The sequence below is a fragment of the Medicago sativa genome, chromosome 3, assembly GCF_051527215.1.
Source record: "Medicago sativa cultivar Bolivia chromosome 3, Bolivia_mono, whole genome shotgun sequence".
In the NCBI taxonomy this organism is placed as follows: Eukaryota; Viridiplantae; Streptophyta; class Magnoliopsida; order Fabales; family Fabaceae; genus Medicago; species Medicago sativa.
Genome location: NC_140751.1, coordinates 11072781 through 11100463, shown reverse-complemented (window position 1 = coordinate 11100463; position 27683 = coordinate 11072781). Strand labels below are relative to the sequence as shown.

At 34.0% G+C, this 27683-nt stretch overlaps 1 protein-coding gene, 2 long non-coding RNA genes and 1 pseudogene across 4 annotated transcripts; 1 reads left to right on the top strand and 3 right to left on the bottom strand.

The window, feature by feature from the left end:
• Positions 1 to 173: 173 nt before the first annotated feature.
• Positions 174 to 2572, bottom strand: LOC146935684 (uncharacterized; annotated as a pseudogene). The gene is made up of 2 exons (XR_015030324.1): positions 2427 to 2572; positions 174 to 1871 (listed from the first exon to the last, which is right to left on the bottom strand). The product of XR_015030324.1 is annotated as an uncharacterized LOC146935684 (transcript).
• An 810-nt stretch (positions 2573 to 3382) lies between these two features.
• LOC146935683 (uncharacterized) lies at positions 3383 to 5669 on the bottom strand. The gene is made up of 2 exons (XR_015030326.1): positions 5551 to 5669; positions 3383 to 5471 (listed from the first exon to the last, which is right to left on the bottom strand). It is a non-coding gene; the product is annotated as an uncharacterized LOC146935683 (long non-coding RNA).
• A 50-nt stretch (positions 5670 to 5719) lies between these two features.
• On the top strand, positions 5720 to 8098 carry LOC146935682 (uncharacterized). The gene is made up of 2 exons (XR_015030325.1): positions 5720 to 7299; positions 7816 to 8098. It is a non-coding gene; the product is annotated as an uncharacterized LOC146935682 (long non-coding RNA).
• Positions 8099 to 18809: 10711 nt separating this feature from the next.
• Positions 18810 to 25974, bottom strand: LOC146935681 (putative disease resistance protein RGA4). Its single transcript, XM_085750799.1, has 5 exons — positions 25821 to 25974; positions 24408 to 24495; positions 22515 to 24073; positions 21365 to 22465; positions 18810 to 20692 (listed from the first exon to the last, which is right to left on the bottom strand). The coding sequence occupies exons 3-4, from the start codon at positions 24070 to 24072 to the stop codon at positions 21462 to 21464; spliced, it is 2562 nt and encodes an 853-aa protein (XP_085606925.1). The 5' UTR covers position 24073; positions 24408 to 24495; positions 25821 to 25974; the 3' UTR covers positions 18810 to 20692; positions 21365 to 21461.
• Between the last annotated feature and the right edge of the window lie 1709 nt (positions 25975 to 27683).

Sequence of the window (27683 nt, the reverse complement as noted above, 5' to 3'; positions counted from 1 at the left end):
TAATAAAATTAATAAATAAGGATGTTAATTGTTATGCTTCATCAAATGTCAATTGTAAACAAATTGCAAAACACACATGCTGTTAATTTCCAACCAATTTTATAACACACAGTTAATTGTTATGCTTCATCAAGAAGTGGTTGTGGGCAGTGGCGGAGCCAGAAATTTCATAGAGCCTGGGCAAAAAATTTATTGCAACTTCATGTGACATAATATGTATATAAATAGTCATAAATCGAAATAAAAGAGGTTCGTCATTTTTTCAACAAAAGTACAATTCAAAATAAGAAAGATGAAATATAACCTGTCAATAGCCTGCTAAATAAAATCATGAGGTAAATGTCCTTTCCGCGACCTCTTTCGAGTGAATGTTCGAATAATATCAACATCATCAAGTGACTTGAATATCTCCCTCTCGGTCATATCATCAAGTCATTCAACCACCCATTGTTGATCTTGTTGTGCAATTTAGTCTTGATAATCTTCATTGCTGAAAAAGCTCTTTCAACGGAAGTTGTCGACACCGGCAATATCAAAGCCAACTCAATGAGTTTGTAGACCAATGGAAATACCAAATGTTTCTCAGTTTGAACCATCTTCATAGCCAAACTTTGAACATCTTCACAAGAAGAAAAGGAAGCATGCATTTTCATTTGAAGTACATAAGTGTCAAGTTGCTCCCTTATTGTTCCACGGTCATCATCAGAAAAATCTGCATGATAAATATCAGCAAGACGAGCAAGCTTATCAACATCAAACTTGGAGAAAGAGTTCTTGGGATCAAGACATGAGAAGCAATCAAGTACAATGTTACTTCCTTCACTAAAGCGATGATCCATCTCCACACATATTTTGTCAATAGCAACATAAAAAATCTCGGCATGGTAATGGTGAAGATTAGTGACAGTCCTCCCTTCTTGTCTTGAACGACCCCGAACCGGCATTTCTTCATCCATATTTGGCACCAGAATACCTTTAGCAACACAAATTTCTTCTACATCAACAAATAAATTATCCCAACTATTATCTCTCAATGTGGCCAACCGAGCTTTGACGACATTAATTAATTCCATGGCACTAACAATATTAAGATCTTTTCTTTGCAAGATTTTTGAAAGCTCGTTTGTGATACCAAACAACTTTAACATTAACTTCAAAATAAAACAAATTTAAAGCTCTCCATTTTTTCTATCAAACCCGCCGCTTGAGATGGTCCACGTCCATCTTCATGAACCATACTAAGCACCACTAACACGGAGGACCACATCTGATCCAAACGAAGCAACGTAGTATGATGTGAACCCCATCTTATACAATTCTTCGGATTCTTTAGTTGCTTTAGCTAACTTACTTTCTATTCTTTGTCTTTGATTATTATAATCATCATAATGCTTGATACATGAGTTGTGCATACTATTATGACTACCAATATGATCTTTCAAGCCTTTAGATGCATGCTTCCAATCTTTAAATCCGTCTTTCGTGAAGACATCGAAACCAAAGTACTCGGCCCTCTCGGGTTGCTTAAATAGAAAGCGATAGAAACAATAAGCTGCATCCTTGAACTCACTGTATTCAATCCATGTATACTTCTTATACCATGAGCTACAAAATGCTCTTCTTTGACTCCCAAATAGAGTACGACGAAAAACTTGACAAATTTGGTTGCATTGGACCCTTCAAGATATATGCCCTCCTCACTTGGTCTTGAATAGCCGGAGCATATGTATGAATTTGTTTCCTACGACCTGGATCACGTACAATCTCATTTGGATTAAACTCATTGGTCACATTAGGCGGTGGTTCTTCTACTTCGGCTTCCGGTTGCACAACATTCACATTACTTGTTCTAACCAAAAACTTCCTCATCTCTGAAAGTTTATACAGAAGATAATATATCACATATAAGAGTTTGAAAACATCACAATTCTAATTCTCATCATTTCATATAATTTTCTACTGATCTGATAAAAAAAAACAAAGCAAAATAAGAAGAAAATGAATGTTAACAAAAATAAAGGTTAGAGAATCAAGTACTTGTGAATTTAGATACCAATTCTATCAACAAAAATCACAACCGTATAAGTATAAGTACCACACAAAATGAAAGTATTTAACAATTAACACAAAATGCACACATTATAAATTGAAGTTGTGATAATCACAACCTTGAACCTTATAATCAAATAATCAATTGATCACAAGTTCACAACCGTAAGTAACTAAGTATCCTTTCATAAACTCTCCACTCAATCACACAAAATGCACAATTCTAAATCAGGGTTTGGGCAATCAAAATTGGGGATAATCAACAATTCTAAATTGTGGTTTGAAATTTGAATAATCAACTCATTGATTCATCCATTAACAAATAACAAACAAGCAGCAATAAAATAGAACAAATAAAAAAAAAACATAGAACAAACCTGGTGGAGGAGAGTGGAGACTGGAGAAAAGAAAGAGGAGAAGGAATGAAAATGACTGAGACTGAGAGTTGAGAGAGGGAGAGGCACTACTATTCTGAACTGAAGGAGAAGAAAGTGAAACAGAGACACATAGAAGAGAGGGAGAGTCGAGTTACTATTTTGAACTAAAAGAGAAGAGTCTTATTTTTACTACGCGCCTGAAAAAATAACACAATTTTGCCCTTTTTTTAAAAAAAATAAAATAGGAATTGAGCTATTGGGTTGGGCTTTTATCAAACAAAGTAGAAGGAGAGCCCGGGCACTAGCCCAGGCTAGCTGGGGGGTGTAGTCTCCCCTGGTGTGGGGTTATCATTTTTATGTTCGAGTTATGATTAATTTTACACAGATTAAATTGTCAAACATGTTGCGAATTTGTTGCATATTAAGCAGGGTTATGATTAGTTTTTTGTTCATGTTTTGACATACTGTTATGGAGTATTCTAATACATTTTTTTGTTGTATAACTGAATGAGGATGAAGAAATTTTTTCCAGTTATACCTGGAGTCCATAAATTATTTGTTAATAAGTTTGGTTGCTACAACTATTTTTAGAATAACTTCTTATTATATTTACTATTATTTAATTATTTGATAAAAAATTTATTCCCCACTGGTATTCTAAGTCTAGGTCCGCCCCTGTTTTCAACTCATTTGGTTATCTTGTGTGTGGGTGATTTGTGTGAAATAAATGTTAGGATTTTTCATCAAAAGGAAGAATCGTTACAACAACTTCTAGACAATATTAAACTTCAAACTTATTGATGGCTGAAAGCGAATAAAATTATTTTTGTTTTTAATTATCATTTGTAGTGGCTTACCCTTTAACTTGTTTGAGAATCACTTTGTCCTCACTTTTTATTTTTGGTTTCTTTGTAACTTGATGTAATGTTTATTTTTCTTTTTACACAAACAAGTCATTTGCTTGAGACAATATATACAATCTTTTTATACCGATTGTTGAAACAATGTATAGTCACACTTAATTGCTAAACAAATTTAGCAGGCACCATCTAAAAATCCCAATAAAGTTTGAAAAACCACCGATCCAATCTATCATGCAACTGAAGTGTGCTTAATCCTCTCCCGACCTCCAATTTCCATACCTTCCTCCAATTATCATCACGGTTCTCATAAATTCATAATAAAAGTTACTATCACACCTTTTGATATAGTTTACCAATTTACGAAATCAGTTTTTTTTTATAAAAATAAAACAAATCATTGCTACTCCCTCCGTCCCAATTTAACTGAGTTAGTTGAGCTTTTCACACAGATTAAGAAAAATGTATAAATGAAAAAGATAGAAAAATCGTTTTGAGTGTTTTTGTCAAGTATTGGTGGATTCTTCTTTATCATAAATGTAAAGTAGAATATATTGAATTGGAAGTGGTGAAAGTAGTATTAATTAGAGTTATAATTGAAAAAAAGTAATAATGTTGTATTGAAAATTGAAATGGGTCAAGATTCCTGGGACAATATTTTTTACAAATGGCTCAGTTATTACGGGATGGAGGGAGTATCTTTGTTTTCTTGCTGCAAAAGAAAAGCTAAGCCATCAAAGTATATCATCGTTTGAAATGTTGAAAAGGTATTATGGGAAAATGTTAATTAACAAGTGTCTTTAGGACATTGTTTAAGATGTAAAAAGAAGTAACTTTTATTGATTGCATATAACAACTGTTTTACTTGTAATTTCAAAACAAAATACAAGTCTAAACAATGTCCTAAAGAAATTGTTAATAAAAAGTACTTCATCTGTCCCAGGTTATATGACGTTTTGGTCATTTCACACATAGTAAGAAATGTAATTAATGTTGTATGAGAAAGATAAATTATAAATAATTTTACAAAACTATTCTTCATTAATGATATAGGATAGATAAAATAAAAAATTTAAAGTAGTGAGAGTAATAAATAGTTGAGGGAGTAGCATTTCACACATAGTAAGAAATGTATTTAATGTTTCATGATATTTTAAAATGACTTAATTTAGGACAAATTTTTTCTCTAAGAGCATCCACGTCTATACCACCCATATGAGTGGTAATGGGTCCTACATAATATATTATACTCCCTCCGTCCCAATTTAACTGAGCTAGTTGAACTTTTCACACAAATTAAGAAAAATGTATAAATGAAAGAGAGAGAAAAATCGTTTTGAGTGTTTTTGTCAAGTATTGGTGGATTCTTCTTTATCATAAATGTAAAGTACTCCCTCCGGTCCTTATTATAAGAAAATTTTCAAAAAAAATTTTGGTCCAATTTATAAGAAAATTTCACAACTTTTAAGGTGTATTTATTGTTTAAAAGACTTTTATATCCTTCATTTAATGCTTCTCTTTTTAATATTAGTGTGTGTATTTAATGTTTCACAATTTTTTATGAGGGTATATTTGTAAAAATATTCAAAAAGTTTCTTTAATCAATGATTGTATTGGTTTTGATGTTTTTTGGTTTTGTTTCTAATAATAAGGACCGGAGGGAGTAGAATATATTGAATTGGAAGTGGTGAAAGTAGTATTAATTAGAGTTATAATTGAAAAAAAGTAATAATGTTGTATTGAAAATTGAAATGGGTCAAGATTCCTGGGACAATATTTTTTTACAAATGGCTCAGTTATTACGGGACGGAGGGAGTATTACTTCACACTTTTCAATTATTTAAACCACTCAACTACATTTTTTAAATATACATACTACTCCTCTAAAACTTTAAAATGGATCCCACTAAACCTTACAATATATCAAAAGAGTCTTTTGTTGCTTTGTAAATACTATTTTTTAATGCACAAAAAGAATAAGAAACCATAGCAATGTTTTGGTGAAGGAGTGTTAGAAAATTTACCGATATTCATGCTCTAAAGCAATATATAATTTGGAACGGAAGGAGTAGCATTTACTATCTTTTTTTTTGTGGTGGTCAGAGTTTGAACCTCGGATCTTGCATATATTATACGTTGTCCTTACCAACTGAGCTAAGCTCACGAGGACAGTAGCATTTACTATCTATTATAATGGTACAAATATTAACCCATCAAAAATGTAAGTAGTGCAAAAAAATTATTTATGAACAAATATAACTTACAAGTTAACTTTGTGTGTCATGACCGGGGTTCGAACCCCGGTACCTCCACTTTGTGTGTGTGAGTTTATGATGGTTTTGTCATCTCGTCTATCTACCAAAAGAAAAAAAGAAAAAAAAAACTTACAAGTTAACTTTAAATCAAATAATTTTCCGCCCTTTTGAAAGTTGCAAAAGAAAAGTTAAAAAGCAATAAAAAACATCCGTTGAGATGTTCAAGCGTTAGATTTCTTTTTTCATTTTTTTTTATTGCAAAGGGATAGATTCTGATGGAGAAGGTTACTGAAACGATTACTATTAATTTTATGTTTTCGAATTGTTCTTAGGGGCAGATTCACATTTCTTTATCTTGTTAATTGAGCAATCATTGCACAAATTTTTTATGTGAAATAAAGGTAGGCTAAGCATGAGACGAGATTTAGCCAACTATAACAATGTTATAAATTTTGATCGAATCATTTTGAAGATCTTAACTCGTTCTTAAATCTAAAACAAACTCAATAATTTACAGATCAATTTAAGATTGAGTTTATTTACTGATCTGATCCAATCAGAAGAAAAACATCTGGTGCGATGAACTTTTTGCGAATTGAATTCTAGAACAAAGGGGAGTGGTGTACCTGACACTCTAACGCTCAAGTCAGTGCTTTGAACAAAAAGAGAGATTGAGTTTAGAGTAAATCGATATCTTATCTCGGAGGCCGCAAATGATCCTTTTGTTAAGAAAGTTGTAGGTTGTCATAATGATGGCATTGTAGCTGTTGGTCGACGGTTACAGATTAGAGGTAGGTTTTGTCTTATGATTGTGAAAGAGCACGGTTAGTGAGTATTTCCAATTTAGTATAATTATTTAAAAAATAATATGTATTTGGGTGTAGTAATAAAATTTGATTAAGATTTGGTGTAAAAAGCAATGATATTTTGATATTAAAACTTTTTCTTTTGAGATGTGATGTTAGAACTTTTTAAAAACATAACAATATTCTATCAAAATATTATTTATTTTTTTAAATCTTTTCCTTTTTAAGAATTTTTTATATTTTATTTTTTATGAGAAAAATTTAGGGTGAGGCGTTGATGATGTTCTAGTCCATGATCGGGCTCGTTGAGCGTTTACAAATGTGTACCCTTTCCAAGAACAATAATAGGACTTCAATCAGAACCTTCTTGATCTATCTCTTTACCACAAGACCAAATCATTAGAAATATTTATATTTTGCAACTGTTATTATTGTTTTTTTAGAAAATATTCTACAACAATTTTTTTTGTTGATAATAATATTCACATTTAGTGGAGTGATTATAAAGATATAATAAATGTTTTGATTGAGACATTGCAATCCCATTGAGGCCCCAAACTAGTATAAAACCTAACTATTCCCTATATGTTATGCACACTAAAACCACCACCTAAAATGGCTTCCTTTTTCTTGTCCTCACTAGTTTTAATGTTCATTGGTGCTCTTATCCTTCTTCCTCAAGGGCTTGCTGCGTACAAACTTACTCCAACTTACAAGCCTCTAAATAGTGAGTTACCACCTTATAGAAATTTTGTACCACCATTTGCTCTAAATCCAGTTTACAATGCTCCAATTTACAAGACTCCAAACAGTCCTCCAATTTACAATCCTCCAATTTACGAAGCTCCTCCAACTTACAAGCCTTCGAAGAAGAGGCTACCGCCACCATTTCAGAAGCTACCACCTTTCTACAAGCAAGCACCACCATCTCAGAAGCTACCACGTGTGTAAGGTATGACATTTTTACAGTCTTAAAAGATTTGTACTCAAAAGTTTATTTCATAATATTAAAGTTTTCAAATAGAATAAGGAGCTCATAGAGTAGCAAAGTTAAATTTTATTTATAATAAACTATGATTAAAAAAAAAATCAAACCTCTTGTGCTAGTTTGGTGGGGTTTTTTTGGACTCTGCTCTTCATAAGATCTCATATTCAATTTTTTTCGGTGTTAATTTTAATGGGCTAGTTTAGTTTTTTAAAAAAAAATAAAAAATTAAACCACAACTACTTTGAAATATGCGACATAAAGATAGAAATTCATATAAAAACATAAATTTTAAAATGTGTGTGATTCTAATTTACTAGTATGATATAAATCTTTTTGTTCTAATTTGACCTTTCAGAGAATCTGAATTGGTACGACAGTTTATATAAAAAAAATTAAAAAATTAAACCAACACCTTTACCTTTAGTTGCTAATTATTGTCATATAAACTCTTCTTGATCTGTTTATTTTTTTTGTTTGTAGACGAAGTGACAAGCACCACCTGAAACTCATGCAACTACAAGATCTCATGTTCAAACTCTCGTAAAGATGTCCAACCTAATAGTATTGGCAGTGCAAGTTGAGATATAGGTCTGAAGGACACTCTTATATTGTTTCTAAATGATCGACTTTGAAGATTTTTCTACACATATTAAAAAAGAAGCGAAACAATTTTGTTTTAAACAACAATGTTAGTATGTTAATTGTTAATTTGTTTGTGCCGGAAAAATTTATTGAATAGAAAAAAACTCCCATTCGAACACAAGGCATGCCAGAATTTGAGCCAAGAGAATACATTATACACTCCATTTGGACATAGGTTGGACAAAAGAAACAAGCCATAAAACTATAACAGTGAACAGAAATACAGAGGCAAAAGGCTAAAAAGAAAGGGATAATAATCCTCCTAAGACAAACCTGAAAATCCTAAACCTCTTAACTTGTCAAAAATGCAAAAGGGCAGGCAGCCAAGCTAAACCAAGACCCACTAGTAAGGTAATCCATTGACTCTCCCTGCACAATTATCCCCCTTCAGGAAAAATTTGTTCTCGAAGTAATCCGATCCAAAAGTAGTCGCCATAAGAACGCAGCACAAACTTTGGACGGTGCAACACTCTTCCAAATACGATGAATAACAATAGATTCAATTGGTCGGACAGTACCATTCCCTCAAGCAGCAACATTAAATCATAAGCTAGTGCTTCCTCTCAAATGAAAAACTTCCCTTACCACAACAAACCCCACTCCCATTGGTTTCACTCCCATCTTCCTATCTCCCCCACCCTGCCATTTTTCGGAGTAGAGATGTTGAATAATCTTGGGAATCAATGAAACATAGTTGGTTGATACTAAAAAAATAAAGAGATACTAGTTGACACTGCATAAAAGAAATTCAAGGATCATCTCGATAACACCAAAATTCAAGTAAATAATGTTCTCATCATCATGAACACCAACTAAGAACAAATTACAAACATTGACAGAGGAATATTGTCGCGTCATTTTTCGGAGATCAAGGCTATTTGATTAGCTTTTGACTCACTAATTATTTCACGACCGAACATTTTATTTTTTAAGAAAAGGGGAAAAAAGTTCAAACCGCCCCATATTGAAAAGATTTAGGGTTCGGGGATTAGTTACATAAAGGGAAGGTGTTAGCACCCTTTATGTCCGTAGTACTATACGGGAACCTCTTGGTTTCATTTAATTTATGTGTTATAACTTGCTTGTTTTGAAAAAAATGGAATTTGAAATGATTAAAAAAAGAAGACCTAATTATCTACATTTTATTGATTTGGAAGGACGAGTGTCCTCTGCCTACGTACCCGTGAGGGATCAAAACCTCGTAGTTCGGGGTTAAAAAATTGACGTTTGATTTGTTTTGTGTTTTTTATTAGTTTTGAAAAAAGTTTTAAAATAAAAAGCCAAGTGGCAAATGAGTATTTGTTTGTATTTTTTATATTGAAAGAAAATAAACTTAAAATATGATTAAAATTGATTTGAAATTTGATTAAGAAAGAAAATAAAAAGAACGCTCGCTTGATTGAGAATCAACGTTTATTATGAAAATATTTTTGAATTTTTGGTTATTTGCATGTTTTTGTTATTTTTGAATAATTAATGAAAATTAAGCTAACAGAGCAATAAAATTAAAAGCGCGTGGATTTTTGTAGTGACGTTGGATCACCACAAAATCCCTAATATAATTTTTTTGTATTTTTTTTATATATATAAAGCGATAAAGAAATAAAAGACACACACACACGCACACACACACTTTTCTTATTTATATTTACATTGAACCTAAATACATTCTAATTGCAGGAAAATAAATGACAATAATTAAAAGGCTAAATAGAAATAAAATAAAATTCTAAAAAGAAATAAAATGCAAGAAAATAAAATAAAGGGACAACCGAAGGGACAAAAATTACCGAAGGGACAAAATTCCGAAGGGACTTATTCCGAAGGGACAGAAAAAAGAGAGAGAAGAAAAGAATAGCTCGTCAACACAAGCTAAATGAGGGAGAAGAGAGAAAAGTTCTTTGACAACTCAAGAGAACTTTTGGTGTGTGAAATTGTGAAGGAAGAGAGCTCTATTTATAGGTTCTAAGGTTGATGAAAAATGGAAAATTGATTTAATGCACTTTGATGGGGATTTGAATGAGATTGATGGTTTTGGAATGTGATTTGAATGAATTTTCAAATGGGAGAGTTGACATGTAAAAATGGCATGATTGGTGGCACACTTGAGAAAGGAAGAAAAAAAAATTGGACCTTGACACTATATTTTTTGGCAATTTTGGACTCATTAAAAAAGTTAATAAAAACCTAACGAAGTAATTAAACGAAAAAATAAAAATAAAATGGCAAAATGGAAAATAAAAAAATATATATATATAAAAATCAAGACTGAATAAAAATGAAAGATAAAAATAAAAACTAAAAGTTTAAAAAAATAAGACTAATAAATAAAAAAAGTGAGAAGAGGTATTGATGATGAAACGCGTTCCTGATGAAAAATGGGAAGAAAGTTTTGACTCTGCACTGATTATGGCATGGCTTGGAGGAAAAATATTTTGGACCCCTGGACACTTAATTTTGGACTCATTGACACTTTGGTTTTTTTTACTTGGACAATAAAATAAAAGTGACTAAAATAAAATATGAAAAATGACTAATTAAAAGCTAAAATAAAAATTGGAAATAAAAACTAAAATTATAAAATTAAATAAAAGATGGAAATTAAAGAGTAAATAACAAATAATAAAAAAATAAAGAAAACTAAAATTATAAAAATATAAAGAGCGAAGAGGGCCCGACTCGGAACCAAACATGAGGTATTTTAAGATACCTTTCTGCTGAAATTTCCTTTGAAAAGTCAAAGACTATTCAGGGTCAGACAATGTATGAATGTAGGAAGTTAGGTCAAAAATTGGGGTATGACAGATGCCCCTATTTAAGTTTTCTTCGTCCGAAGATTTGAAGATGAAATCTTTGAGTTGATGGGACGAAGAGACTTAAATACAAAAGTACACCAATTTTTGACCTAAGATGTTGTGAAATGCTCATGATGCAATTATGAATGCAGTACGGCAAAGATGATTTGACTGGGACGAGAAACAAACAACGGGATACCCAATTTGTTAAAGAAAGGGATCCGACTCTGCTGGGGAATTGCAGTTTCACTGGGGAAGAGATTGTCTACTACCGTATCAGTTTGGAACGATAGCTTAATGAAAACAAAACATTGTTAGCGACATAACTTGAACAGCTAAGCTGGGGATGACACTGGAGAAAATAAAATGTGATTTCAAACTGTTCATTGGTTGGAACTGACCATGACGAAAGGTAAACTCAAGCGGTCCATTGTTTAGGACTGGTAGCTTGAAACAAGACAAAAGGTAAACTCAAGCGGTCCGTTGTTTAGGACTAGCAGCTTGAAACAAGACAAAATGTAGACACAAGCGGTCCGTTGTTTTGGACTAGCAGCTTGAAACAAGACAAAAAAAGGTAAACTCAAGCGGTCCGTTGTTTAGGACTGGCAGCTTGAAACAAGACAAAAAGGTAAACTCAAGCGGTCCGTTGTTTGGACTGGCGGCTTGAAACAAGATTAAAAGGTAAACTCAAGCGGTCCGTTGTTTAGGACTAGCAGCTTGAAACAAGGTAAACGTTTGCGAGAATCCACTCGGCTTTTGATAAACATTTGCGAGAATCCACTCGGCTTTTGATAAACATTTGCGAGAATCCACTCGCTTTTGATAAGGTTTGCGAGAATCCACTCGGCTTGGTAAACATATGCGAGAATCCACTCGGCTTTTGCGAGAATCCACTCGGCTTTTGCGAGAATCCACTCGGCTTGGTAAACATATGCGAGAATCCACTCGGCTTTTGCGAGAATCCACTCGGCTTTGTAAAAGATTGCCGGAATCCACCGGGCTTCATAAGAGTTTTGCAAGAATCCGCTCGGCTTTTGATAAAAGTTTTGCGAGAATCCACTCGGCTTTTGATAAAAGTTTGTGAGAATCCACTCGGCTTTTGATGAAAGGTTTGCTAGAATCCACTCGGCTTTTGCGAGCATCCACTCGGCTTGGTAAACATATGCGAGAATCCACTCGGCTTTTGATAATGTTTACCAGAATCCACTGGGCTTTGTAAAAGATTGCCGGAATCCACCGAGCTTTGTAAGACTTCGCCGGAATCCACCGAGCTTAAAGTGAGTGACATCTCTAGACCAGACACACTAGGGATGACACTTTTGATTATAAGAAGGTAAAAGTCAGATGTTCATGTGTAGAAACTTGCGGCTTGACCGAACTGAAGAGACACGACCGAAACAAGATTATGGTGACTAATGCAATCATGTGTGAATGATGTCATATTTATGTTGTGTATGCATAAGTGTATGAATGCGTGAAAGTATTAATGTATGAATGTATGATTGTATGAATGTAATTTGTAAGTCTCTATGAACTGTATATGATAGGTGACTTGATGAAATGAGACAAAATAGGTAAGATGGGAGGCGGACTGACATCGCAGTACAAACACTCAGCAAACTTTCTTGGAGATGATACTATTGTGAACAAATTGAGCTGTTGACGAGGTAAAACCTGGCACAAGGTAACAACTGATGCTCCTAGGGATAAAGCCCATTGTTGACCAAAGGTCTGGAAGAAGTCGTCATTTGTAAACCGGTGCAGAGTGTACTTCCATCGGCATGCTTCAGCAGTCATGTCCTTTTGCAATATTTTGTTTTTTTTTTTTTTTTGAAAATCCCTAACTTTTGCCAGGACCGCCCTTTCGGGTTTTCAGTCCAACGAGAGTATATTCCTTTTTTATGCCCCTAATTTTTGCCTGGACCGCCCTTTCGGGTTTTCAGTCCACCGGGACGCTCTCTATTGCCTAAGCCGCCTTTTCAGGTTTTCAGCTTAGCGAGCTATTTTTTTTTTGTTGTAAATTTTTTATGTTTCTAGATTATGTCTGCGTCTTGCTCAAAGCAGAGGTCCTCTCGATTTGTGCTTAGCCATGTTTCTCTTCCGGAATGTAACCGTTCTCGAGGCGGATGTTGATGTACGCTTCAACTACTCACGAGTTCAATGAGAGTGTGTTTGTTGTTCACACTTTTCAAAAGATGTAAAAAAAGTTTTGCATTTTGAAAATTTTTGCTTCAAGTATTTCCATCAAAAATAGAAGAAACTTGACAAACAGGATAAATGAGAGTTCCAAGTAAATGGCACAGGCTCAAATTTGATGAATTGAGTGGTGGCCTACCAATGGTGTGGCTCCACGGATCTTTGAAAATTTTGGAAAATGGTAAACATATGGGAAGGTACATTGAACACAATAACCGTTATACTCTCTGACAACTTTGAATGCCCCAGTTCCGAGTCTTTGATCTGCAGATGCTTCGAATCGGAGGTTCTTTTGACGACTGGATGCCCCAAGTGGACTGTGCTGGGTGATGCAGTTACTTTGTCATGATCCTTAACTTTTGCATAGATCTCCCTTTTGGGTTTCAGCCTATCAGGATAATCATTTTTGTTCATGTCTCTAATTTTTGCCTGGACCATCCTTTCGGGTTTTCAGTCCACCAAGACGCTCATTTTTGCCTAAGCCACTTTTTAAGGTTCGCGACTTATCGAGCTCATATTTTGACAGAGTATTTCTTGACTGCACCGGCATTCATAGGACGTGTGAATTTGTTGCCGTCCATAATTTGTAAAAGTCATTGCACATGGGCCTTCGTAACTAGGCATCCACTTGCCCCTGGAGTCTGGTTGAAAAGATAGTACCTTTTTGGGCACAAAGTCTCCTTCTTGAATTACAAGGGGACGAACCTTCTTGTTGGAAGTTTGTTTCAAGCTATAAGGTCGTCATGCATTTAAAGTTCAACCAAGCTGAGATTTCAGCAGAACTCCTATTGACGGGACTTCGACCTCCATAGGAAACACGACCTCCATGTCGTATATTGGGGAAGGAGGGGGGTTGCCCCTGTTGAAATGTGTACTGGAGTATGATACTCATGAAGTGTAGACGATAGCATCTCGGGCCAATCTTTGTAAGCGACTGCCATCTTCTGGACAATCTTCTTGATTTTTGTTTGCAACTTCAACGGCTAAGATGCCCCAGTATGCGAGAGATTTCATTAGGAGCTTCGGATACAAGGAACTCAAAGTTGGAAGATAGTATAAGGTTAATGTGTTCAACGGGTTTATTAATACATGATTTGATTATTGATTTTGACAAGTAAGTATAAGTTATGATTATGCAGATATTTAAAGATGATTATTTTTTTGGGTTTTTTTGTATTACCATTTTTCCAGAAAAAGCACAAAATAAAACAAAGTCGGGATCAAAACGACCTTTTTATTAATGACGGAAAATACATGAAGCAAAAATCCCTACACAAGTTCACTTTCATCTCAGGCGGGACGAAAGGATTTTTTTTGAAAAGCAGCAAACAACAAACACACACATTATTTGAACAGATGAGTAGTAGAAGGAACATCAAAAGAGACCCAATTGCGGCTATCCACTCCATGTGTCACAATACTAGGTAATATAATTCGGCAGTGGATTAACTTGTACGTCCGAATTTAATCTTCAAGAAGCAAGATATTGGCTTCAATCAGCTTCTGGACTTCAATCTTCAAAGAGAAACAGTGCTCGATGTCATGGCCGGGTGCTCCTTGATGGAAGGCACAGGAGAGGTCAGGTTGATACCAAACCGGCAACTCGTTAGGCGCCCGAGGAGACGCTCTAGTTTGGACAAGGTTCTTCATGAGCGAAATGGGAAGCAGCTCCCCATATGTCATTGGGATTGGGTCAAACTGCATCCTTGGAGCCTGTTGTCGAGGCTGCTGTTGATGTTGGCGTTCGGGCCCTTGCTGGAACCGCGACTGATCCTGTGAAGATACCAATGAAACCACCAGGGTACTCAGTCTCTCTAACTCGGCCTGAAGTGTTGTTACCTCTTCACGAATGCTCGTGGATTTCTTGTTCAAACTGATGCGTTCTCTCTCTTTGTTTGCACGAGTGTTGTAGGTGTGAGTTTGCTTTGGATGAGGACAGTCGGACCACTTTTGAAATGGGTTGACCTTTTTATAGGAAAAACAAACGTGTGAGACACAGACTTGAAACTATGAATGCATGATGATGGATTATGCTTATGCAAAAAATGGACACATTTTTTTATTGAAGGACTTTGTCAAAGTAATTGTAAACATTATAAGGAACATTGTTTCAATTGATAATTTGAAGTGTTACAAACAGTTTCCTTAAGAGCAAAAGCAAAGTCAAGGAAAGAGACCCCAACAAAAGCTAAGGTCTGGATAAGACTTTTGAAAATGTATTTCTCGGTGTTCCTTTTACAAGGTTCATACCTCTAATGTTTATAAAAACTTATCGAAGTCCTTCGGTATTTAATGAGAAAAAGTTTATGAATGTATGCATGTATGCATGATTATGCAACAAGAACGGTGAAAACATGGCAAGGTTTAAGTCCATAATGTTGGAGTCAAGGGTAATAACGTCTTTTGGTAAGGACTATGGTTTCATTTGTACTTGTAACAAGGGTTCTACTAAGTTCCCAAAGTCCAACCCCTTCTGAATTTTATTGGATACCGAGACAACACCCGGTCCAGCAACGTTCGTAGGAAAGTCTCGTTTGAGTGTAGCATCGCGTGTCGACTAATTCCGAGACAACACTTGGTTAGCCACCGCACTACGTCCTAAAAGGCCAAGATGGGCTAAGGGTTACTAAAGGTCCTTAGCGTTCAACGGAAACTTAAGAGTAATAAAGTCTAAACGTGACAACACACGCCGACATATATCACTTCAAGCTCCTCCGCTAAGTGTGGCCATATCACATGCGTCAAGACACGAGAATACTCTCGGTATGCCACTATGATTCTACCACTTCTATCTTACATTTCTCTCAAGCCCGGGTTAGGACTTATCTCACCACTCACTTTAAGAAAGAAGAAAGAAGAAGAAAGAACAAATATACACGTAATTTCCATCTTTTATTTTTTTGATTTTTTTTTGATTTTTTTTAAGCAAGTTTAAAGCACAAAATTTTAAACAAAGCCAAGTTAGGCTTAACCCTCTTAGGGGCCCCCAGCGGAGTCGCCATTTATGTCGCGTCATTTTTCGGAGATCAAGGCTATTTGATTAGCTTTTGACTCACTAATTATTTCACGACCGAACATTTTATTTTTTAAGAAAAGGGCAAAAAAGTTCAAACCGCCCCATATTGAAAAGATTTAGGGTTCGGGGGTTAGTTACATAAAGGGAAGGTGTTAGCACCCTTTATGTCCGTAGTACTCTACGGGAACCTCTTGGTTTCATTTAATTTATGTGTTATAACTTGCTTGTTTTGAAAAAAATGGAATTTGAAATGATTAAAAAAAGAAGACCTAATTATCTACATTTTATTGATTTGGAAGGACGAGTGTCCTTTGCCTACGTACCCGTGAGGGATCAAAACCTCGTAGTTCGGGGTTAAAAAATTGACGTTTGATTTGTTTTGTGTTTTTTATTAGTTTTGAAAAAAGTTTTAAAATAAAAAGCCAAGTGGCAAATGAGTATTTGTTTGTATTTTTTATATTGAAAGAAAATAAACTTAAAATATGATTAAAATTGATTTGAAATTTGATTAAGAAAGAAAATAAAAAGAACGCTCGCTTGATTGAGAATCAAGGTTTATTATGAAAATATTTTTGAATTTTTGGTTATTTGCATGTTTTTGTTATTTTTGAATAATTAATGAAAATTAAGCTAACAGAGCAATAAAATTAAAAGCGCGTGGATTTTTGTAGTGACGTTGGATCACCACAAAATCCCTAATATAATTTTTTTGTATTTTTTTTATATATATAAAGCGATAAAGAAATAAAAGACACACACACACACACACTTTTCTTATTTATATTTACATTGAACCTAAATACATTCTAATTGCAGGAAAATAAATGACAATAATTAAAATGCTAAATAGAAATAAAATAAAATTCTAAAAAGAAATAAAATGCAAGAAAATAAAAGAAAGGGACAACCGAAGGGACAAAAATTACCGAAGGGACAAAATTCCGAAGGGACTTATTCCGAAGGGACAGAAAAAAGAGAGAGAAGAAAAGAATAGCTCGTCAACACAAGCTAAATGAGGGAGAAGAGAGAAAAGTTCTTTGACAACTCAAGAGAACTTTTGGTGTGTGAAATTATGAAGGAAGAGAGCTCTATTTATAGGTTCTAAGGTTGATGAAAAATGGAAAATTGGTTTAATGCACTTTGATGGGGATTTGAATGAGATTGATGGTTTTGGAATGTGATTTGAATGAATTTTCAAATGGGAGAGTTGACATGTAAAAATGGCATGATTGGTGGCACACTTGAGAAAGGAAGAAAAAAAAAATTGGACCTTGACACTATATTTTTTGACAATTTTGGACTCATTAAAAAAGTTAATAAAAACCTAACGAAGTAATTAAACGAAAAAATAAAAATAAAATGGCAAAATGGAAAATAAAAAAAAATATATATATAAAAATCAAGACTGAATAAAAATGAAAGATAAAGATAAAAACTAAAAGTTTAAAAAAATAAGACTAATAAATAAAAAAAGTGAGAAGAGGTATTGATGATGAAACGCGTTCCTGATGAAAAATGGGAAGAAAGTTTTGACTCTGCACTGATTATGGCATGGCTTGGAGGAAAAATATTTTGGACCTCTGGACACTTAATTTTGGACTCATTGACACTTTGGTTTTTTTTACTTGGACAATAAAATAAAAGTGACTAAAATAAAATATGAAAAATGACTAATTAAAAGCTAAAATAAAAATTGGAAATAAAAACTAAAATTATAAAATTAAATAAAAGATGGAAATTAAAGAGTAAATAACAAATAATAAAAAAATAAAGAAAACTAAAATTATAAAAATATAAAGAGCGAAGAGGGCCCGACTCGGAACCAAACATGAGGTATTTTAAGATACCTTTCTGCTGAAATTTCCTTTGAAAAGTCAAAGACTATTCAGGGTCAGACAATGTATGAATGTAGGAAGTTAGGTCAAAAATTGAGGTATGACAAATATATTAGCAACTCCAATCAATATATTCGAACACTATGAATTTATTAAAATCCCAGCAGGTAAGTACCTCGTGATCATGTCGACATACTTGAAATATACAAATATCAATTCATCATGTAAAAAGCAGTGTAATGCATCCTTCAAAGTCTCATTTCAAAAAACACTAGTGAAATGTATACTGTTAACTAGCATTAGCATCATGACCTCTTACTAGCATTAGCATGACAAGTGAAACAACTCATAAAAGCACTGGAAAATCCAAGCAACGTTTGCGAGAGAATACGAGTGAATGAACCTGACGAATAACCTATTTGGCCCCAAGTGGTTTCGACTCAAACTCTGCATTGGAGAAAATGGATCAAACACGTCTGCAAATAACAAAGGGCAGAAGAAATTAAGTAGAATATAACAAAAACAACATTACAGCATGAAAAATTCAAATGGATAAGGTTCTAATTGGAATTGGTTTTTTTTTTTTTTTTTTACACAAACAATACAATTAATCAAATGCTATGCCAAGTATCTGAGTTTCTGTTCTTTAAGATGTCAATAACTTTATTTCAAGCCATACTATAGTACCTTGTGAGTTATACATTCTGTAAGTCAGATTATCGTAATCGAGTTAAGTCCAACACAATATAATCAATACTTTAACATTTACAGTTTCCATCATGAGATAATACACAAAATAAGAGATACCAAAGCCTGCGACCCTTCAAAAAAGGGGACGCATGCATTAAATAGTAAATAACTGCAAAGGGATACCAAGGCCAACATAAAAGAGAACAACAGATAACTCAAATTCAAGCAAAAAAAACTGAAACATTTGGTAGTCTCTAATAGACACCATCAGGAATAAACAAAAAAAAAATAGATAAATAATTTGGAGGTCTAAAGAATAAGAATAAAATGAAATGGCAGGCCTTAAAGGTATTGTTTAGACCAAGCTTATAGTTTGGCCTGTCATCGCCAATAATACTGATCTAGTTTTTAAAGGTATTGCTTAATATTCACATATTTCAACAAAACATTGACTTTGTTTTTTAATTTCCATAAGTTTCATCAACTACAATCATCATCTTATTCGCGACATTGTTGATATCAAATGTCAGCACTTCTCCTACTTGTGATTTGAACATTTTTTGGCCATGTGAAAGCCTAACCTATTCTATTATACCCAACCCGCTCCTTCATCAAAATTTGACATTTTGCAAAATGATTATTGAAACATAATAGATGTCTTTGATAGAGACTTTACACCTCCTTCAAAATTTCCTCTAACTACTATAAAATCTGATTATTCGCCATGTATTATATGCACCAACACTAAAATCAGTTCTTAAGATGGCTTCCTTTTTCCTATCCTTACTATTGTTGTTCCTTGCTGCTCTCATCATCCTTGTTCCTCAAGGGCTTGCTGATTTATTTGTACCTATATATAAATCTCCAATTTACAAGCCTCCTATTTACAATTTCCGACCTTTTCATAAACCTCCATCCCTCAATCCCTCACCTTACAAGCCTCCAATCATTAACCTCCAACCAATTAATAAACCACCTGCATATAAACCACCTGTTTACACTTACATACGACCAACACCACCACCACCTACTGAATACGTTTTCGGAAGAAAATCACCACCTATTTATAAGCCACCACATAAGAAACCACCACCTAAATATAGATCTTCATTACGCAACCGCCCAGTTGATAAGAAACCACCACCTAAACATAGATCTTCAATCCGCAACCGCCCAATTGATAAGAAACCATTATACAGGGGACAGCCGCCACCAACCGTTTCTAAGCCACCATACAAGAGGCCTCCTTCTGGTAGGCAACCTAGGCCTACAGCAGAAGATAACATCCATTTATAAAACATGCATGCTTTGCATGCGTATAAATAACTACTATGATGTCCTTGTTACCAATGCTTTTTATATATATAGTGCACCTTTTGTCCCAAGTTATAAGAGTATCGTGTATGTGGCGTGAATGCAAGGCACAGTGAGATAAAATTGTGCTGTCTTCCAAATTCGCAACTAAATAAAGTCTATGATTTTACAAATATTCTCATATACTATGATTTGTTTTTATAATTATTAAATAAATAATAACTAACAACAAACCCGTGTTAAACATGGGGCCGTGCTCCTCACGGACTGGACGTTGAAGTGCTGGCAATGCGTCAGTCAGAGCACATATGCAATGTTATCTGCATCGATAAATAAGAAAAAAAATTAATTATAAAAACATTGGCATAGTTGTTATTAAACTAGACTTTGTTGCACGGAGAAAAGAGTTTTATTGTAATGTTGTAAGTGGTGGGTCTCAACACAAAACAAAATACTTAAAATATAAGGTAATTCATACGGAATTTAAATATGATTATCTTCTTCCAAATAAAGTCATCGACCAATCCATATACCATTTAGTCCCCTTTAGTTCCATTACACAACATTATAGCTAATAATCATCAAATAACCACATTAGATAAAAAGTCACACAAACAATATTACATAGATAAAAGAGAAACTAATCAAAAAAGTTCTCAACAATAGATTAAACATTTCTTGATGATTCAAATGTCACTACAAAAGAAATGAATGGGAAGTATCAATGAATATAAATTTAGATTTTTGATAAATAAAATTGAGCAATGTATAAGTTGAGCATCTGAGGATGGAAAGGTTGAGATCTTGTCCTTCATCGACGTCATTCTGCCGGAGTTTCCAGCGAGATCAATACAGTGATTAAAAGAAACCTACAGAAAAGCAAATTATAAATACTAATACTACATAGAGTACATAAGTATAATATCAAGGAATATAAACAAACTATCTAATCAATATAGGACCAAAAAATATAATCTTCTTATTGACCACTGTTTATGCATCAAAAAGAAGAAAGCAGTTCCTTTATTTGTAAACTTATGCATCCAATAATAAGATGAACATTCTCTATCTCACCGAGGTAATGAACTGCTATTTTTCAAATAGTTTTCTGTTGTGTTTGGATAAACAACTTAATTAAGCGCTTATAGTATAAGTGCTTATGTATAAGTTATTTATGTAATAAAAGATATAATAAAGTTAAACTGTTTTCATATAAGCTATTTTCATAAGCTATTTTGGAGAGCTTACAGAAATAAGCTAAAATCAACTTATGAACGTGTTATAAGTTGTTTCGATAACTTCTACCAAATAGTCTTACAAGGGCTTATGTCAATAGATAAGCTCAAATAAATCAATCGAAACAGACCCTTAGAAAGTATCTTATATGTGCATCCATTCATCATTATTATCGTTACTAAACAGATATATGTAATCCAAGTATCAAAACCAAAATGATCAAGTGATGTAAAATTTAAATACCATGAAAAATTCAGAACTTCAACACAAAAGATAGGCATCATAAAGGTAAAAAAAAATGTTACCTCAATCATGGCAGTATGAACCACCATCCCTTTGTCGTAAATATTAATCGATTTAAGAGAGTAGATTCAAAACCACATCCATGACTGAGATTTTGACTCAAGTAAAATACTTGAGCAATGATGGTCTCATAGGAAGGATCTCAACTTTTCGGATGTGAGAGATTTTACGCCAGTCTTGACCATATGGTTTTGCATATCTTTCCTCTAATAATGAGCAGTTATACATGCAAAGTTTCTGCAAAGATACAAGGTTACGCATCGCTTCGGGCAGTGATGTCAAACCATTGCAATTGTGGAACTCAAGAGTCATGAGCGATGAGAGATTCCATATCCAGTCTGGTAACTTTTTGCCGCAAAACCCATCTATAACTAGTTTTTTAAGCGAGTGGTGTGGCTGCAGGCCTTCTAAAATCTTCTCATCTTCCAACCAGTTTTTGTTTTCTTGTATGACCCTTTTAGGCGCTGATGGCCATAAATGAAAATCCTTAGCAAAATCTTCATCATACGTCCACCGTAATTCCAATTGTTGAAGGTGTTGCTTCTCAAGAAGTACTTTTACAAATTCAGTCTCTGCAGCAGCGTTTCGCAGGAAATCCAACCTTTTTATTTCTAATCTTCCTCTAAGGTTGTTTAGCTCACCTAACTCATTTACGTTCGTACTTCTATTGTTCAGTACAAAAAGTGTCAGTGTTTGAAGATTAGTCAACTGTCCTAGCCCTTGTGGCATACATCTCAATCTCGCACAACCATTCAACTCAAGATGCCTAAGACTTTTATTGAGATTTTCTGGTAATATTTCGAGCTCAGAACAATCAGAAAGTTTTAGAGTTTGAAGGTTCTGTAAGCTAGTAATGCTCGGCGGAAGATCTTTAAGTGCAATACACTTTGAAAGATCAATATACCTCAAATGCTTCATCTCTTCAATACCATTATGGATTGCTACAATATTCAGCCCACAAAGTGTCAACACGCGTAAGAACTTTAGGCCTGAAAAGGAAAGAACATTTGACCGACGCAAATAGTTGCTTGCATTCATTTTTGGGCATAAGAAAAATGTCCTTAACTTGTAGGAAGATGATGATGTCAGTGCAAACTGTAATGCATTATGAGATGATAAAAAACGTGTTTTGTTTCCAATGTTTGCTTCTTCATGCATTTTGAGATGATAAAAAACGTGTTTTGTTTCCAATGTTTGCTTCTTCTCCTTCAGCCATGACATATTCATTCCCAACCATTAGCTGTGCTAGATCATGCATAAGGTCATGCATTTTACAATTACTAATGTCACCACAATCGTCTACAATGATATCTTGAAAGAAGGACATTGACAGCAAACTCATGAAGTACTCATGGCCAACATCTTCTACACGTCTAACATCATTTGATCGTTGAATGAACCCCTCAGCTGCCCATAACTGAATGAGTGTTTTCTTCTCAAACACAAAACCTTTAGGAAACAATGAACAATAAGCAAAACATTTTTTTAGAAACGATGGAAGATGATCATAACTCAGTTTAAGGATTGCAAAGATTTTGTCCTTGTGTTGATCTATCTTTGAAAACTCAACATCTTTGAAATATAGCCAATCACTCCGGCCCAAATTTCGAGAAAATAAAAGGCTGCCAATAGTTCTTATGGCAAGGGGAATGCCAGCACATTTCTTAACAATGTCCCTTCCTATAGCTAGCAACTCCAAATCATTCTGTTCTTTCGATTCGCTGAAAGCCACTCGAGAGAATAGCTCCCGAGACTTTTGTGAATCCAAACCTTGTAAGAAAAGGGGTGGATGTGTGCCTGTTATTTTTGCCACAGTCTGACTACGTGTTGTAACGATTATCATGCTTCCTTTTCCTCCTTCCATGAATAAGCTCTTCAATTTAAGCCACAACTCACGATCCTCATTCCACATGTCATCTAACACAAGCAAAAACTTTTTCCCTTCAATTTTGCTTCTGAGTTGTTGTTGCACTTGCTCCATTTGACTATTCTTTTCATCCCCAATTACCTCCCGAGATATTTTCTTTATATCAAATTCATCCGAGACATACACCCACATTTTTAGCTCAAAATGCTTTTGAACATCATTATCATTGTAGACTAGTTGAGCAAGTGCAGTCTTACCTAATCCTCCAATCCCAACTATGGGGATTATAGAAACATTATCTGCTGCATTGACATCTAGTAGACAACTTTTAATGCATTTCTTTTCCTTGTCTCTTCCAATAACTTCATCTTTCCTCACAAAAGAGTAAGTTTGTCTCTGTTCCCTATATGCGATTGGATTCTCCATAGGGTGGTCATTCAGCTGCAGTGCATGCTTAGTTTTAGCAATGCCATCTAGCCTCTTTTGGATTTCTTTCAATTTATGGCCCACATTAAGACCATATGTTACTTTGTTTGATTTTGAGAAGAAAAATCGTGTCTGTTTTACTATGTTGTTTCCAGCCATCGCTTTTCTTCTCAAATTTTCAACGGAAAAATCATCTAGTAAATCATCTGCATCATAAAGTACATCTTTCAGCTCCTCCAACCAATTACTAACTTGATGATTATTGGCTTTGGCCTCTGCATCGAGAAGCACGGCTTTTATCATGGAGACAGTGTTCTTCATTCGTTCCATATCCTCTTTGAGATTCCAGATGATTTCAAGCTCTTTGTAAGCTGCAGAGCTCAACTTTTCCAAGACTGTAACAGCAAGGGCTTCCATCCTTTAGCAAATGAAGTTAACACAAGCATGAGTAAAATTAATCACGCTGTCACATATATGTAAGTGATTTAAATGGTCTCTTCTTTTTAATTAATAAAATACACAGTGATGGAAAAAGATTATATGGATTTGCTATGGTTTAAAAATCACGCAGTCACTGCAGTTAGCAAATTGAAACCGTTATATGAAAAACAGATGACTAAAACTCAAAGTTTGCGTTTTGAATCCTATTCACTAAAGTCGGAATGCAAATCGTTTAATCTCCATCTGATGGTCCTAATTAGCTGACTACAGTGACTAAATGAGTTTTAATTGCAACAAATATATAGAGTTACCTGGTTTCGAAATCTGAATCAAGAAACAAATCAATAGCTGTATCGGAATGCTTTGCGTTGTGAAGTGAAAGAATCAGCAGTTAGCAACCTGAAACCATTAAATGAAAATCATACGACTTAAACTCTATGTTTGTGCTTTGAATCCTATTTAATAAAAGGTTATAATCTATACAGTCCAATCTCCATCAAACACTAAGTTTGTGCTTTGTTCCTCAATAAAATAATGCAGCTAGCATACACATGTGAACTAATGTTTTTATCACATAGACTTGTAAGCAGATTATAAAAAGAATAATTAACAACAAACCCTGAATTTAGTTCCTCAAATATCACTGTCTATCCTACTCAGTAATGAAAATGGTAAGTAGTCTCAAGCATATAAAATTTAGTTTGAATAATGCTACTAAAAGGTCATGGATTGATATTATATACTTTTAAAAGACCATGACATGAATTTCAAACTGCTTAACCTAAACAAGCACCGGTGTTCGAGCTTCTATTAGAAAAGGCCACAGAAAAGTGTGCTGGGGTGCTTGACTCGGAGGGTTTATACATCCTCTTGCTTGGAACATAATCCTACAAGTGTTTCATATATTTTAGAGACTATTCACAATTTTCTTCACATACTTTAGGATTAGAGTTAAGTTCTAAATACACATATTGGACCTTGAAATTATAAGCTGTAAACATGATTACAAAAACTGCAAAACTTTAATCAAATTTTCCTGTGTTGATAGTCATAGGTACTAGAACGACATTAAGTTTGGTAATATCAGGGATAAATTTGACACTCATTGAATAATGTAAGTGACACTCTTGATAACAAATCCAAACACACTGACTCTTGCATATGCTATAAGTTGTTTTTATAAGTTATTTTGAAGAACTTATGAAAATAACTTAAAAACAGCTAATGAAAAGCTGTTTTCCAAAATTCTACCAAACAACCCCATCAAACTTATGCTAGTAGACAAGCTGAAAAAAGCCAATTCAAATATGCCCTTAATCAATTATGTCATTTGAACATCAAAATAACAAACATACAAATGACACCGTGCATGTTTTGAGACATTTATGTAAAAGTGTGTTGAACTATAAATTTGTGTGTAAAAATCAATTTTAAAATCAAAAGTTACAAATTATAGGTACAAATAGAATCAATTTAAGACAAAATCAATTTTACTCAGAAGCAATCAGTCACACATGTGAGAATCAATTCTATACCTTCATGATCAATTTTGATCCTTCTAGAAGTTGAACCAACTACAACTTACAAGTTTTTCATAAATAGACACAAAAATCATTTTCGCATAATTAATTAAGCAACCGAAATGTAAAAGGAATGAAAAAAATTTGATGTCACTACATGCATTGGAAGTGTTAAAATTCAAAAATTTCAGAAAAAGAGATTACCTTGTTTAGAAATAGGAATCAAGAAACAGAATCAAGAGTTGTATTGTATTGTAGCGTGGCTAGCGAGATATAATAAATCATTACCAGAAAAAAGAAAAGAGAAGTCAACTCCGGTCAAACATGGGAAAATAAGGAGCAAGAAATTTCCATGCAAATAAATCAACATGACTACGAGTGGGTCGTATTGTCAAACCAAACCATACCAACAGGTAAATGTAAATATAAATATTAATCTAACAACTATTTATTACGTCATTCGATCCAAAATTAAAAGAGAGACAATCGTGTACACAGAAGGGTTAATTAAGTAAATGATCCCTATAAATATTTAGAATTTCATTTTTAATCCTTATAAAATAAAATCGCACTTTTTAGTCCTTGTAAAAAATTTTGTCAGCATTTTTAGTCTCTGTAAATTTTTCATCAACATTTTTAATCCCTATAAAAATTTTACGTCAGCATTTTCGGTCCCTAAAATGCTAAAGGAAAATGTCACATGAACTAAAAAGTATGATTTTATTACTTTTCTCACTCTATGAAGTACTCATGCGCCCTATTTTAATTCCGAAAATGTCCTTCGAATTATATAATCTGAACCATTTTGATATATAAACTCAAATTCAGTCACTCTCCCCATTTTACAGTTTTACTTTTAACTTTTTACTTTCTCTCTCCCTTATCTTAAAATCCAAACCACACAAATTGATCCAATCTTAGAATGTTTTTGCTCAAACAACAAAGTGAAGGTTAGTCCTGATTTCCTCTGCATGCAAGCAAATATGTTCGATATTTTTTTGGCTAAAGTGCACTTTTCCCCCCCTAACTTTCAAAAACTTGCAATTTTGACCCCTAAGTATTAAAACTACAATTTTGGCCCCCTAAGATTTAGCCCATTTGCATCTTTGGTCCTTTTGGCCAATTTTGACCAAGTCAACGCTGATTTGGCATGCCATGTGTGTAATTAACCATTTTTGAAAAATAAAAATGCAACCTATTAAATTGTTGAATTAAAAAAATGAAAAAAAATTAAAAAGGAAAGGAAGAAGGAAAAGCACGTGAGAGAATTTGTGTTCCTCATTGTACAGGTTTTCATGTGAACCAAACAAAATTCTCCTTCTTCAGCATCCTTTCCGGCCACCCACCGTTGTGATTTCGGCCACCCTTTGACAAACCAAACACATATTATTCATCTTCTCTTCATTCTCTATGTCCTCCTAAAATTTATTTTTAGATCTGAGACATTTTTTAAGTTTCAAAACCGCCACATTGTGTTAGATCTTGATCACCACAAAGGGTTTTTCAGCAAACCACCACCATATATGTACTCTCCTTCATATCCCCTACAAACACCACAAAAAAAATCATGATTGGATGACCTTGCTCCGACGGCCACCGCGCCGGATAGAGTGAATACATATATTCTACCATCAGAGGTTAAAGGTGATAGAAGCAAGTCCGTGTTGTTTGATGCGTGTAGGCTTGCCAAATCGCTGCAGTCTTTAGAAACGGAGGAGAATTGGTCTAATGTAATGTAATATTGAAATTTGGTTAGTAGTTTGTCGCATATGTAAAACCTGGTTGTGTAAGACACATTAAAATGATGAACTGTTTGTGACTACTGCCTTACCTGGTTAGAATCTAGTATATCTTTTATGAACTGGTTGATTTCAGGTCTAAATTATGAACAATTGATTGCCTTGCTCTCCTCTCTAATTTCCGATCCATGGAGGTATTCATGTGCAGTATTGTATGGGTTGTGGTGATGGTTTCAAATGGGTTTCTCATGTCTTTTAATTTTGTTTCTGTACTGATGAATTGAAAGTGTTGTTGGTAGAAATTACTTTTCAAGAAAAGAAAAAAAAG

Bases quoted from the DNA above. Each gene is read 5' to 3' on its own strand.
- LOC146935681 (XM_085750799.1), bottom strand. From the start codon at position 24,072: ATGGAAGCCCTTGCTGTTACAGTCTTGGAAAAGTTGAGCTCTGCAGCT. The intron at 22,466-22,514 runs GAAGAAGCAAAC...CATCTCATAATG, and splicing joins TTTATCATCTCAAAATGCAT to CATTACAGTTTGCACTGACA.